The sequence below is a fragment of the Protopterus annectens genome, chromosome 14.part0 (assembly GCF_019279795.1).
Source record: "Protopterus annectens isolate FY-2018-M chromosome 14.part0, PAN1.0, whole genome shotgun sequence".
NCBI classification, from domain to species: Eukaryota; Metazoa; Chordata; order Ceratodontiformes; family Protopteridae; genus Protopterus; species Protopterus annectens.
In genome coordinates this window covers 753,710,174-753,725,141 of record NC_056748.1, presented here as the reverse complement: position 1 = coordinate 753,725,141, position 14,968 = coordinate 753,710,174, and the positions used below count along the sequence as shown (strand labels likewise).

General features: G+C 37.6%; 1 protein-coding gene across 1 annotated transcript in view; it reads right to left on the bottom strand.

Moving 5' to 3' along the window:
• Nucleotides 1–14,968, bottom strand: part of SFXN3 (sideroflexin 3) — a 600,282-nt gene that overhangs the window by 252,216 nt on the left and 333,098 nt on the right. The window contains exon 7 of the mRNA XM_044056492.1: nt 10,922–11,049. Within this exon, the coding sequence (XP_043912427.1) occupies nt 10,922–11,049 (128 nt within the window). The remainder of the gene's footprint in view (nt 1–10,921; nt 11,050–14,968) is intronic.

Below are 14,968 nucleotides of genomic sequence, written 5' to 3'. Positions count from 1 at the left end.
CAGAGTTTTACAATTGATGCAGCATACAGTGGTCAGAATACTGAGAAATAATTAAACAAGATATTATACAACAAATATAGAACTGCTTGAACATAAATTCAAAATGAAGTTTCCATAGACAAACAGGGTCATAAACTAGAAATCATAACTATAAAGGTGGCCTAAACACCTGGTTCACAGTACTATGCACTAAGTGAAACTGCACAGTATACTTGTGATCTAGGGATGTTGAAAGTCAGGAACAGGTGAAATTAGTCAATTAGTCTAGTTCTGTACAGGAACATATCCAAATTTTGAACAGGAGATCTTTTAGTAAGGATTTGAAAGTATGTTTACTATTTAGACATCTATGAACAAAGGGATTATGTCCAGATCTAGGGATTTCATTATCCCCCCTTTACTTGACATTCATTATCCCAGTCTTTGAATATTATGCCTCCTTTGACGAGTCTCTGTCCAGAATCATGCAACAACTGGAATAACAACAAAGAAATCTTACTAAAAGGATAGAAGACCTAAACATGTCCTTCAAGGTCTGACTCAAAGCCTTGTCATTATGCTGTGCATCCCACAGACTGCTAAGACGTGACCTGTATCTGGCATACAAGGCATCCTTCAACCCATTACTGATGTATTTACTGCACATTAGCAAGTAAAATGGCATCTAAAATACTTGGTCGAGGGAGCTAAACGGGGACAAGTATATTCCACAAAGGATAACACTTCTCTCAAACAGACTCCCTATCCACATAAAACAAAGTTCATCCCTGTCCATATTAAAGTTCAACTTAGATTTATAGATGAGAAACAGAAAATTTACCCCAGGATTGCCCCCTGTACTACTAATGGACAAAGAAAGCTCCTAATTGCTTTACCTGATGCATGGATCCCCTCAAATTATATATGGTATGATCCCAGCCTTTCTGATAGGGTTAATATATAATCATCAACCTTGGGATGGTTAAGGCCAATCTATAACCAAATTATTTTAAGCAAATAAACGAACATTGGCTAGGCTGAAAATGGCCTGCCAAGGCAGCCAGCCTAGTACTTACTTATGAACCTATAAAAAAACACAATTTTTTTTCCTTTTACTTTCATTTTAAACCATTTGATGCGTTGAAATTAGCTATATCACAAATTCAAATTAGTGAATTTCAGCATTAGAATGCACTCTTTATATAAATCTATAGAGATATTTGTATCTATCTATCTATCTATAAACAGATATATAATAGATATATTTGTATGTGTGTGTGTGTGTGTGTGTGTGTGTGTGTGTGTGTGTGTGTGTGTGTGTGTGTGTGTATATATATATATATATATATATATATATATATACATACACACACACACACATATATATATATATATATATATATATATATATATATATATAGAGAGAGAGAGAGAGAGATCATTTGTTCTTTTGTTTTTTTTTTTTGCTTTTTTGCATAATCCAAGATTCTGGATTTTCATAAGAAGATGGAATAGCTTAGATACAGCTAAAATTTCTTATCAAACCTTCTGTCTAGCAGTAACACCCTTCGCATTCTATTGCACCTGTCTGTTAGCCTAATGGATGTTCTTACCATTATTATTGCAACATAGCATAGTAAACTGAAATGTGAATCTGTAAGATATGATATCTGGATCTGGATCTAGCTCTTTTTTTTCCTTGTATACAAATTTTTGTATCTTGTAAGTGATAGTTAACATTTACTGTTTTACCTTGTTGTCGCCTCACTGTAAGATGTTGTCCGGTTCGATTCTCAGCTACAGCGTCTTCTGCGTGGAGACATGCATGAATGGGTGTACCTTCGTTGAAGGTTCTACGTCAGGGCTGGCAACTTGGCACGTAAAAATCAACTGCCAATCATTAGCGGACCGAAGTTCTGCTGTGGCGACCCCTAACCGGGAAAAGCCGAAAAGACACTGTTTTACCTTGTATTATAATGTTTTGTATTGTATGATAGCTAGTAAGATTTAACTATGCAACTTTTCTCCCCATCTGTCTGCAGAAAAGGGACAAGTCACAGCCCATTTGGACTCTCCCAGTAAACAAATACTAATAAGGAAAAAATATGTATGCTTTCCCTATATTCAATTGCCTTCTGATATAGCAAGAAATTTTACATGAATAATTGTAACCTGACAATGTTTCTGCAAGGATGATTTTTTATTAACTCCATGGTGGTATAATAATAATAGAATAATTGTAAACAGTTATCTATAGTGTACAGCAGTCCAACACAGTAATCCCGCTGTGACTTATTAAGTTAAACACTACACACAAACATATTAATAAGCATACTCTAAAACACACAAATAACTATTTGACCAAAAGCAACCCCGACTTGTCTAACTGCAAACTACATATACATATATCAAGATATGACCTAAAACTGCCCGACAAAGAGCATGTATTAATCATCAGAAAAATCCAAGAATAATACAAAAATACCTAGCATACAAAAATCTACAATTTTACCAAAAGGAAACCAGGAAACAGATCAAAATTCACAAAACAGGCCCTAAAATTCAAAAATAAACCAAACACATAACAATGATTAGCTATATGATCATATCTGTATATGTATGTGTGTATATATATATATATATATGTATATATATATATATATATATATATATATATATATATATATATATAAGCCCCCATTCATATCCCTTGAGCCAATAGCCCCCTACAACCCCTCATTTTATACATCCTAACTCTGGGTTGAAGTGAATGCTGTCAGGTAAATGATCTATTATAGATTTCACCGGGCTTGAGTTATATCTGGAGAAGGAGTCAAGCTGATGCTATTTAGGAGTGTATGTTGCAGAAAAGAAACAAGTTTTAACAATATAAAATTGTTTTATTAATATTTTACTATTCTAGAGGCTTGGGGAAATGAAAAAAGTGATACTTAATGTCATATTTATTTATTTTTCTTTGCACAGCTGCTTTACTATCTGGCTAGTGAAATGGATGCCCCTGTCTAACTGGGTGCAAGATGGAAGACCAAGCCTTAGAATGGGTAAGTTTTTGGATACAGTAACAGCATTATTTTACTTGCTTAGACAGACTTTAACCCGATCAGAAAATATATTTATAGTACTAATAAGTAAGAAAAAGTTTGACAGTGAAACACCTCACAGAAAAACCTATTTGATAATGTTTCACCTTCACCTTCATCTTCATTCCCAGTAAAAAGTTTGATGATGTTGTTGTTGTGTCTTTCGGCTTTTCCCCATTAGGGGGTCGCCACAGCGGAACTCCAGTCCGCTAATGATTGGTAGTTGATTTTTACATGCCGAGTTACCAGCCCTGACGCACAACCTTCAACGAAGGCACGCCCATTCACGCCTGCCTCCACACAGAAGACGCCGTAGCTGAGAATCGAACTGGACAGCGTCTTACTGGGAGGCGACAAAGCTACCGCAGCACCACCACCGTGGTAGTAAAAAGTTTGATGTACTAGATGGTATTTTAGAATTAAAATTGATCACCAGAAAACTAAATTTGGCTGTACATTTTTCTGGGACAGAAACGATGCATGATTTTAAATTTTGTGAAAATAGATTATGTGAATTTTAGTTAACATATAATATACATATTTATATAATCATTTATTTAGCCGTAAACTTAGTTTATTATTAGATAATGATACAGAAAACAATATGATTTGTTGCATTTTTTATAAACAAAATTATATAAAATCTTTCATATTAACTTCTTGGTTGACATGTTAACTCAAAAAATTGAAAAGGGTTATTTATTAATTTTGTAACATGGTAGCAGTGTGGCATTTTGTGGTTTTGTCTCTTTAAGCATAGGATGCCATCTTTGGGAACACAGTTTAGAAACAATGATGTCATTGCAACAATTAGTTATTAAGACGTCCAGTTTTGATTGATAACAGACAAAATTTTTAACTTGTGTTTTTTGTATTATCTTTGGATTTTTTTTTTATTATAACGTTTATGACTTTGATGACTGGTATTAGTTTTCTTATAGATTTATAAGTAATGCTGCAGTTTCCTATATAATAGTGTAGTGGATTGTGTGATATTGTTATTTTCTTCCAGTGTTTTCCACTTTCTTAAACTGTAGTACAACAGTGAAGTTCTTATACATAAGTTAGGGAGGTGGGTTGAACCCCTTACATGGAAGGTTTCTGCCCCCCCCCGCAAAAATTATTTTAATGATTTTGAGTTATGCTGGGTTAAATAAATTGCATTTAGATAAGTTGTACTTAGGTCAGTTGTCTTTAGATATTCTGATGTCTTTTCTGTTCTTTCCTTACCTGATGGGCTTCAGATCTGACCTCAGATCTGACTTTGGCTATTTTTTTAAGGTAGTATCCGTAGCTTCTGCTTTTCTCCTTACCTACAGTCCCTCCTGTCCCCAACATTACCTCTTGTTTCTCACCAGTAGAGTTTGGACAAGACTCATGGCGCCGACTATTTTAAACTAAGTGTTATGTTTTTTTTTTTTTTTTTGCTATTTGAATTTTCTAGATACTCTTTCTCCATTATTTCGGTCTCTTCTTATACTACGTTCCTTCCCTGTCCCAGTTATTCATGTAATTAAAGAAATAAAAATGTTTCCTTTCCAGGCCTTCACACCTGTCTGCTCTTTCCATTTTCATTTTGTACTACCTCTACCTAGTAATTTTCCTACCACTGCTGTTATCTTATTATTATTATTATTATTATTAAAAAAAAACTTTACAGCAATCTCTTTTTCTGAGTGTATTACACTACCATTGCCAGTAGTATTTCCTCTTTGTCTACCCTTTCCTCCTTATAGGGACTATGTTGGAGAGCCTACAAGGTTTAAGAAATTTGTGGCTTGTACTCACAAATTGCCAAATTCTGACTTCTATTCAAAATCTGTATACTGATTTGTGGCATCTCATTTGGAAGAAGACTACTCTGTATGCATGGCATTTGGTCACAAACTAGTGCTCAAGAGTCTTATTCATTCTGGCTCCTCAAAATATGCAACTGGAGCTTCTTCATCTGGGAAAAAGACCTCTGATAAACATTGGGGGGGATAAGAGTGACAGGCCTAAAGAAAACGGCAAAGAGACAAAGAAGCAATCACCTGATCATTCTCCATTTTCCATGTTATCAATGGTTCTGATCACATAAATATCCAGTCCTTCAGATCTGACTAGTTTCACAGATCTGATTCCAATATGGCGAAAGACTCCCCCTCACTTCATGAGCTGAGCTTTACCCTGGGTTCAGTCTCTCCACCTTTGCAGTCTCCTTTTCTATAGGAGAAATCTTTTTAGAGATCTTCAAGACCACATTCCATGGCTTCACCTTTGAGGTCTATCTGGTCTACCAGAAGCTTGACAGAAGCTGATGTAGACAGAATGATGTGGAAGTTCTTCAGAACCCAAATTCAGCTGAGAGTTCTTCCGGGTCTGTCTGTCAACAGACCCATTGAGCTTTGGACCCTCTCCCTTATGGCTACTAATTCCCTGATCCAACCTCTGGGTCTATGGAGTTTGGTGTCAAGTTCTTCTGGATTGTCTATGTTGGATCCAAAGTTGTGGTCATATTTGACTTCAGCATCATTTTTGACCCAAACTGCTTTGGTTTCCTCATAGCTGAACCTTCAGCATCAAGTCTGGGGCTAAGGATTCAACTCTAAAGCTCTCAAAGCCATTTTTCCCCTCAGAGCATCAGTGTTAGATATTGCAGATTTGGCTTCAGTCTCAGAGTGGAGAAGGGGTGCTGCCCTTGGTCATACTGGTGTGGCAGATTCTGCTCCTACAAAAGTGATCTTGAGTTCTACCCTTGGCTTCTGCCTCTCAGGCAGTGGAGAAAGCTCTTTCCATGGCTGGAAATCAGACATATGTATCCCACTTGGTTCTACCCATTCTGCAACTGATAGTTATAGGTCCTGCTTTTGCTTAGGATATCCCATTAGGAAAGCCATTTCACACTAGCCTTGAGCCAGTCCTCACTCAGGACTCCCTTCAGGCTTCTGAGTCCTCTCCAGACCTTCCCCCCAGAGAAGGTCCTCAGAAGCATTAGTTTAAGAGGTGACAAATTGACTCCCCCAGGAGTCCTTGACAGAGGAACATGGAATTTGATGAAGTTGATGGGTGCCCCAGATCACCCTTTGAGGACATCTTATTTGAGTAGATCCTCGTGTTTCTTTGACAGAAAGGAGATTGGTCTTCCAAAGCTTCTTTCCAGTAGGAATGTGTTCCTTGAACTTTTGCTGCTGGCTCAGCTACTCCATGGTGGTTCCCCCAGCTGACAAGATGGTGGATTTAATCTCTCACTGGGCATGAAAGGAACCAGATTTCCTAGAACCAATCCTGAGGAAACTGGACACTTATCTTGTTGTCCTTAAACATTACCCACACTAGACTAAAGGCCTAGCAGTGATGCCATGGTAGTGGCAGCAGCCACTAAGAAGGAGCTTGCAGAAGAAAGCTCTTGTGTCCATCCCCCTAACAGACAGTCCAAGGCGTTGGACAGATTTGGGAAGTGTGTTTATGCTTAAGCTATGTTTGCTTTAAGGTTGTTGAATTACTTGGCACACATGAGTAGGCTTCAAAGAGAATTGACCAGAGAGCTTTCCAAGTCTCTTCCTGGGTCCATATCTGCAGAAAATAGGAAAACAGTGGATTCTCAACTGGCCACCCTTCATTTCCTGTCAAATATTTCCAAGTTTCTCATATCCAGTACAACAGAAGATGTTTCATGAGTCGCATGAACAGGCATTACATTAAGGAGGCATGCCTGGATGCACTTGTGTAACTTTGTGGAGCCTTTTCAGACATCCTTTATCAATATCCTGTTTGATGGCTCAACCTTGTTCAGCCCTAAGATCAAAGATACACTCCCCAGGAGTGAACAGGATGGAAAAACTCATTCTCCTATATGTATATGGTTTTCTAACCACCACAGGGCCTTCTCTAGAAACAAGAAGGGGGAGGTAAGAAACTGTGGTTTTAGGAAGTCCTAAGAGTTTTTTTAGGATTCCTCTGGAGATAGATCCCCCGAGGCAGAGGCATGCATTCTAACAGTAGATATCACACTCATGGCAGAGGAGGCTAGTAGAATCAAGGCTTCAGGGGTTCCTTCTCTGAAAGGCCGTTTAGCACTTCTGAATCACCAAAGACATCTGGGTTCAGACAATAATTTACAGAGACTATTCCATCCCCTTTCTCTCCCTTACCACTGATGGAAGAAAATTTCCACTGTACCACCCTCTAAAAGAAATGCAGCAGCATTAGAAATATAAAAGCAGCTAGACAAATGGGTCATCCAAGAGGTCCCACCAGACCAGCAAGAGTTCAGAACTTATTCCAGATTATTTTCACTGCCAAAACAAGAACAGGGACCTAAGGCCAATTCTGGACCTCAGTCACTTGAACCAATAAATCAAACATACAAAGTTCTGTATGATCATGGTACAGTCTATCCTTCTCTTTCTTATGAAAGATGATTGGATGTGCTTCTTTAGGCCTTCAGGATGAGTACTATCACTTCAGAGTGGACAGATGCTCCAGGAGGTTCCTTTGCTTCCAGCTGGGATCTAGTCATTTTCAGTCCAGATCCCTGCCCTTTAGACTCACCACAGCCCCCTGAGTTTTCATTAAATGCATGGCAGTGATTGCAGCTCATCTCCAACTGCAAGGGTTCTGGGTGTTCCCCCCTTATAGATGATTGACTCCTAATCCCTACTACCAGGTCTCTGCTGGTCTGGGCCAGGAACTATTTGCTTCAGATTTGCCCCAACCTGGGAATTACAGTGAGCCAGGAGAAATCTCAGTTCTCCTCAGTACAGGTTTTGGAATTCACAGGAGCCCATTTGGACACAACCACTCAAATACTAAGGTTACCAAAGATCAGGTTACTAGTTCTAAGAAGTCAAGCTCAACAACATCTTTCCTATCAGATGCCATCTGCCAGATTAATCCTCCAACTTCTAGGATCTATAGCTGCCTCTATTACTTTGGTCCTTTTAGCAAGGTATTCTTTGAGAGTGTTACAGAGGACACCAGTGATCCATCAGATCTCAGCATATGACCTTTCCAATCCATTTAGCAAGGATCTGCAGAAATCAGTGATTCAAACTCTAGAGTTGAATCACAGCCATCCATCTGTCCATCCCTCTAACAAAGCTACAGTGACCACTTATGCTTCCCAGCTAGAAGTTGGGAAACATTACTTAGGAAAGATGGTCCAAGGCATGTGGACTCTATCACAGACCAATCTTCACATCAGTGTCTTGGAGATGAGGATAGTCCTCCTATCATTGTGTTCTTTCAGAATGTCCTTCCTCTAGGGGTGATTTTTATTCAGACTGACAACATGTAAGTAGTCTGGCGCAGGAGCACAGTCCTACCCATTTGTTGAGACATGATAAGAGTATGGCAATGGTTGATATATTCTCATCACTTTCTGAAAGCATTGTACATTTTGGGAAAGACCAACACTTTAATGGACAAGCTGAGCAGATCTATTCTACTGTCTTATGAGTGGTCTCTCAATCCAAAAGTGGTGACACAAATTTTTCATCACTGGGGCCAACCATGATGTGAACTTTTTACATCCCCCTTCAGTTACAAATGCAGCAGGTTCTTTGCTCTGATTTCCCCAGAGGAGAAGTCCCCAAGAGATGGTCTGATCCATGAATGCCTCCCCATTCTTCTATATACTTCACTCCAACCCCACTAATTCTAAAATTCCTAAATAAAGCAGTACAATGGAAGATCATGATCATCCTCGTCTCCCCCTTTTTGGCCTCAACAGATGTGGTTTCCCATCCTTTGGCTTAATCTAATATACCCTCCTCGGGTGCTGGATCCAAATACAGATAGCCTGTCTCACCCATCCAAAATGTGTCATCTGGACATTAGAGCTTTAAAACTAAAACCATGGTTTCTCCACCTCCAGTGATGGCTAGTCAATACAGGCTTTTATCCCAGTAAGTCCATATTCTTAATTCTTCTCAGAAACTATCCACCAGGATAGTTTAGAGAAGTAAATTGAAAAGATTTTTTGTTTTGGGCCTTAGAAAAGAGACTTAGACCCTTTTTCTGCTCCAGTAACAGCAGTATTAGATTTCCTTGTTTCCATTTTCAATAACAGTGTCAGTTATTCAACAATCAGGGTTCAGCTGGCAGTGATCTCAAACTTTCATATCGGCGAGAATCACTCTTCCTAACCGGGACTTTTCTTCTAAGACTTCCACTCAAGGGTCCTACTCCTCCTGGGGGCATGATTGTTTCTACTACAAGTCTTTACTCAAGTTTTTTTTTTCAACATGCTGCTAAGATGGACTTAAAATTTCTGACCTAGAAAATCTTTTTTCCTTGTAGCGATTACTTCAGCTAGAAGGGTGTCAGAGCCCTAAGCTCTCTCTGGCCAGCCTCCATACATTATCTTCCAAAAAGAACAGGGTTTCTTTATGCACTTGCCCCTCCTTTTCTCCCTAAAATATCTTCACAGGCTTCTCTCAACCAAGTATTAATTTACCAGTTTTCTTCCCAAATTTTTTGATCAAAGGCGAATACATGCTTCATTTATTGGATGTACTCAGACAATTATAATTCTATCTTTATTGAACAAAAACTTTTAAGAAGTCAGATCAATTGTCTGTCGCTAGTTCTAAAAACAGGATGGGTCAAGGCTGTGAAAGTTTACATTTACTAGATGGCTGACTAGCTGGATATCTTATTTATATACGCAGAAAAGTTTCGCCTTACCTGAATAACCATAAGCAGATTCAACAAGAGCTGATCCTGCTTCTTCAGCCTTCTTTTTTATCTATGGATCTGATTGATGACATTTGTGCTGCTACCACCTGGCCTAATGTTCCTATCTTCATTTCCCATTACAAATTGGATTGGCTTTCCAGAGATAGGGCAGCTTTCAGTTTTGCTGTACTACAGAACATCCATCCATTGGATCACCTGTTGAACTAAATAGCTGGGGACTCTGTCCCATCAGTTGAGAAACAGATGGAAAAGACAACATTGGATATTAAAGTTATATACTTATAATGATATATTTGTGTTGTCTGTTTCCATCTTTCTTCAAATTCCCTCCCTCCCTCCCTCCTACCTCCCCTTTCCATCTCATGGAAAGTTTTTCTTTCTTTGGCTTCTGGCATTTCTCTGTTGACTGCCATTGGGACAGCATTACATAGTCTTGCAGCTACAAGGCAGATGTTTTCTTTAGTTTTTCATGTAGCTTTATGGTAATAGATAATTGTATTTATATAATGATTCTTGCAAGATTCTACAGCAAACTCAATCTGAGGTAATGTTGGGGACAAGTGGGGATTATGGGTAAGGGAAAGAGCCAGCGATACGGGTGTTAGGTCTAAAAAAAACACCCAAAGTCAGATCCAAAACTCATCAGATGAAGAAGGATGGAAACAGACAACACAGATCTATTTTTATGGTAAATACATAACTTTAATTTTTAGATCAAATGACATACATGCATATATATTTTATACCCCCAAATCATCTTACTAAAGTGTGCTAACCCTAACCCTGTCCTTAATCCTGCATGTTACCTTAGAAAAACTATTTTGTTAACACTGTTAATGCACAGGATGGGCTCAGACACTGAAACATGCAGCAACAAGCAGGTACAAGGCTAAAGCTATCACCTTGCTTACCCCTTACTTGTAACTCTTAATCACCAACACTTGCAAAAACGTATTTACCTGTGAACTGTCAGTCAGATGAACTGTTGGCATTCTGATGCAGTTCACTCTGTCTACATTCTGAACCATCAATATTTTGAACTGAAACCGTATATATATTTAAATGCTTCATTAATTTGCCACACACTGTAAGATTGTCAGTAAGAAAATAAAATGTGTCCCTCACATCCCTCCAGCCACGTACTACCATGCAGTACTTGCCCATTGCAGGTATAGCCATGCCAATCCGAGATAATATCACTTGTACAATAGCTTGCTGTGCTGCAGCAGCAGATTCTCCAAGCCGATTCCCTTCTGCATCAGTGATTGGAATTCCATACTTCAGCTCCCTGTTCAGAAGAGAAAGTATAAAAGATCAAGGGAATAGAAGTTAAACATTTAAGTACAGCATCGGTTTCACACACTAAATGGCTTCCTCTTCCATATGGAACAGTAGGTTGTCACAAAGTCACTGATATGTCTATAAGTAGGCAGTTGGAAATCTGGGCTCAGATAATACTCATTTTTTTCTCATGATATGTAAAGGGAAAATTATTTTCCTTTTCTCATCCTCAGAAAGAATAATTATTTTCTCTGTTACAGTTTTCCAGATATATGTTAACCAACCTTGATCAGAGCAGGACAGTAAAACTACTACTATGTGTTATGTCCTGCTTTTCTCAGAACAATATCATTCTTACAGCTGCATCTAATCATGTCTAATTGCTGTGTGTATTAGTTTCTACAATTTGTGTGCATAATATAATTGTTGTGCACTTATTTTTCTCTGGTACTTTAAAATGGTTAGACATTTATTTAAAGCTTCAATAGCTGTATAGTAACATAGTGCAAACATTCAATAGTGTTGATTTATTGTAACACTTAAGTGTATACAAAAATACAACAGGTAACAAACATAAAGCATCATGGAAAAGAGTAAACAGTTTAGGTAAGATTCATATGAAGGTTCTCAGTAAGATGCAGTGAGGAATGGCAAACACCATGCACTTCAGAACCAGAAGAATATTTTAACTTATTCCCTCTACTACAGCTCTTTTAAGTGTATACCTTTAACTCCCAGTGGTTGTGGCTTGAGGCTTTAAAAAAATGAAGCTATCACCTTACAGTTCAAACAGATATTCATATCTGTGGAACCACAAATGTTACTGGAAAACTGTAAATGACAAACTATTCTAGAGTAATTAATCTTTGCATTAGTGACACTCATCTAGTTTGATGCTTTAAATTGGATTTTATAAGCAAAAATAAAGGCAGTGAATATTCATTTTATAATGTTGTATAAACAGCTTATGACATCTCAATAACCATTCAAGCAAGGCACATACTGCCAGTGGAATTTTCTTCATACATCTGTTAGCTTTCATATGAGGCTATGCAGCTCTGTCTGTGTTACCTGAATATTGAGATATGTAGAGAAATATGAAAACTAGTAAAATACAAATAATGTATAGAAACAATAAGCAATATCTCTTTAACTGCATTAGATAGAGGTCAAATATCAATACAATTGTGTTTGCCATCACTTATGTCTTAAGATGAAATCTTCTGATACCTTACATGCAGCATGATGTGGAATTATTAATGCAAATATGAACAAGCAATATTTGACACCAGTAGGCATCAGGAGGAGGTATCTACAGAAATGTCTGGAGGTGCACTAATCTGTAATGAGTTAAATTAAGTTGTAACATTAGGAATGCAGAGATGATGAATATTAGTTACAGAGGGCTGGAAATGACAAAGAAATTGGTTATCATTGCACTTCTGGCATTGAAAGTATCACATTTTGAAAGAATGCAAATTTCCCTTTATTTTTATATAAATTCTATGGACAGATGCCCAAGCATGAAACAAATACAGACAAGGCCACCTTCTGGGCTGTTACATCTCTAACATGTAGATAAAACTGAAGAGAATGTATGGTGTAATTTATAATGTGATACAAAGTGTCAGTTGCACTTTCCACCTAACAGTCTTCCATTTGGATCTTTTCACAAGCCATGAAGTACAGTACATATGGTCAGAGTATTCTCTAATCCTGAGAGACGTTCTATAATATACTGCTTCATATGCCAAAACAATTGGTTTGTTTTATATGCAGCAGGTGTATAAAAATGCACGTAGTTTAGTTTACAAGTCATTTGTTTTAGAATAGTCTTATTTAGTTGTTCATGTAATTAGTCATTGCTCTAGCTATATGATGTGAATTGTTCAAGTTTTCTTTCCAAATGAAAAATTGCTGGATTAAAAATAATGAAACAGGTGATGAGGCTCATTTACTATTTGATGTCCTTCCACTTGACATTAAGAAGCAAAAAAAGAAAAATGGCCCAATCCTTCCCCGATCTCTTACTCCTCAAATAAGGAACAGGCTGGGTTCTTTCTTCCTGATCTGCACTAATTAACAAGTTGACGAGCAAGAAAAAAATGTCCTCTTCCTCAGGATCTCAGGACTGAAACTAAATACTTTCTACTTTTGAAAAACTGTAACAAATCACTTGCTACAACTTCTACCACACACAGAGCTAAATTGCTTTAGTCTTGACCAAAGACAGTGCTGCTAGATTTAAAGTAAGTGAGGATCTAAGGAGGGGACTATGGAAATATTACAGCTATGGACGTTTGTTATATTAGCTATATCTTCAGCACAGGCCCACACTGCGCAGTGCAAGTGGTACTCAAGCTGCGTAGATCGGCACATCTGTGAAAAAGCTCATGGAACTCAGTGCAGGCAGTTTAGATAATGTAGAAATGGATAAGTAACTCACAGATATTATAAGACTGTACCCTTTCAGTAGTATAAGAACAGAGACACTTTTACTTGTGCATACTACCCATTATGGAAATATTGCCACTACAAAGCTGCACTGGATACAACCCCAAATAGTAAATACAAAAAAAAAAAAAAAAGAACCAATAAAAACTTGATTAAAGTCAAAATGCTGTAAATGAACCATAATCTGGAAAGATTAATCTAATCCACATTTGTATCTAATTACACCTAATTCTATGATAGCTTCCAACTCTGGTCAAATGGGTTTGCTCAAGACAGTAATTTAAATGGAACAAAACAGCATTAAACAAAAGTGAACAGCCCAAAATGTTAAGTTGCAAACGACAATATCGCGCAAGGTAATATTAGCTGAAAATGATTAAAATTATATATAAAAAGATACAAGAAATACAAAAACAACTCAAAAATCCTAAACCATATAAAATAGTAACAAGCAATACAAAAATAGCTCAAAACAGGCTACAGCTAAAATAGATAGGGAAATGTAAGTGCAGATTCTCTTTTTGTTTGTCTAGTTAGAGTAATACTTTGGATGGAAGGGGCTGTGGATAGTTGATTATGTAACTAATAGAAAGTAGAGCTTTCTGATACTGACCTACCATTTTGGTGTATCACGTCATAACACTAAAACTCTGAGGAGGATATTCCAACAGACAGTGTCACGTTGGCAGCTTTCCAGAATAGCACTTATGCAGTGTTTAACCAGATTAACAAAGTTAAGGAGACAAACCATCAAAAGAATGAAGACCTTTTAAATATGTAGAGGTCACTCCAGGTGTTTCCAAATACAGCATAAAATTATTTACTTAGGTATGGCAAAACATCTGGAAAGACAATGGAGTAGACCTAAGCTCATGATTTAATTTAAATGTAGCTGGGGGGGGTTATATGGAGACAAATAAGAATATACATGCTCGAACAACATACAAAAGCACATAACAAGAAGAGTTACTTAATGGTATAAAGGCAAATATACATACAGTAACTACTCCAAAAAACACAAAACATGGTTCTTATCCTGGGCCAAATGCTATCATCTGATTAAAGGAAGTTTGCAAAGGTTTAAGAGAGAAGTCAGGTTGTAAAGTGACAGCAGGCATAAACGTAAATGTTAGATGTTACGCTAAGGAACATGTAACGGACACACATGCCACAGAGTTCAGAAAGCCAGAGGGAAAAGAATATCAGCTGCCAGGATATATAGGCCATGAATAACCCAACAGGTCCCAGCTGACCAGGAACCTTAGTGAAGAGAAGTATCCATTGTTTGAACCAAATCTTTAATATTGTTTACCCCTTCAGAACTGTGCCATGCTGTCCGAGGTTTCTCATCTCTAAATATAAATATAGGTGATTCTGGCTGCGCTCATATAGATGCTGCTATGCTTTCCCTTTTGATTCCTGATCTCCTTCTTTGTAGAACATTTAAAGTAATGCTACCATTATATACACAG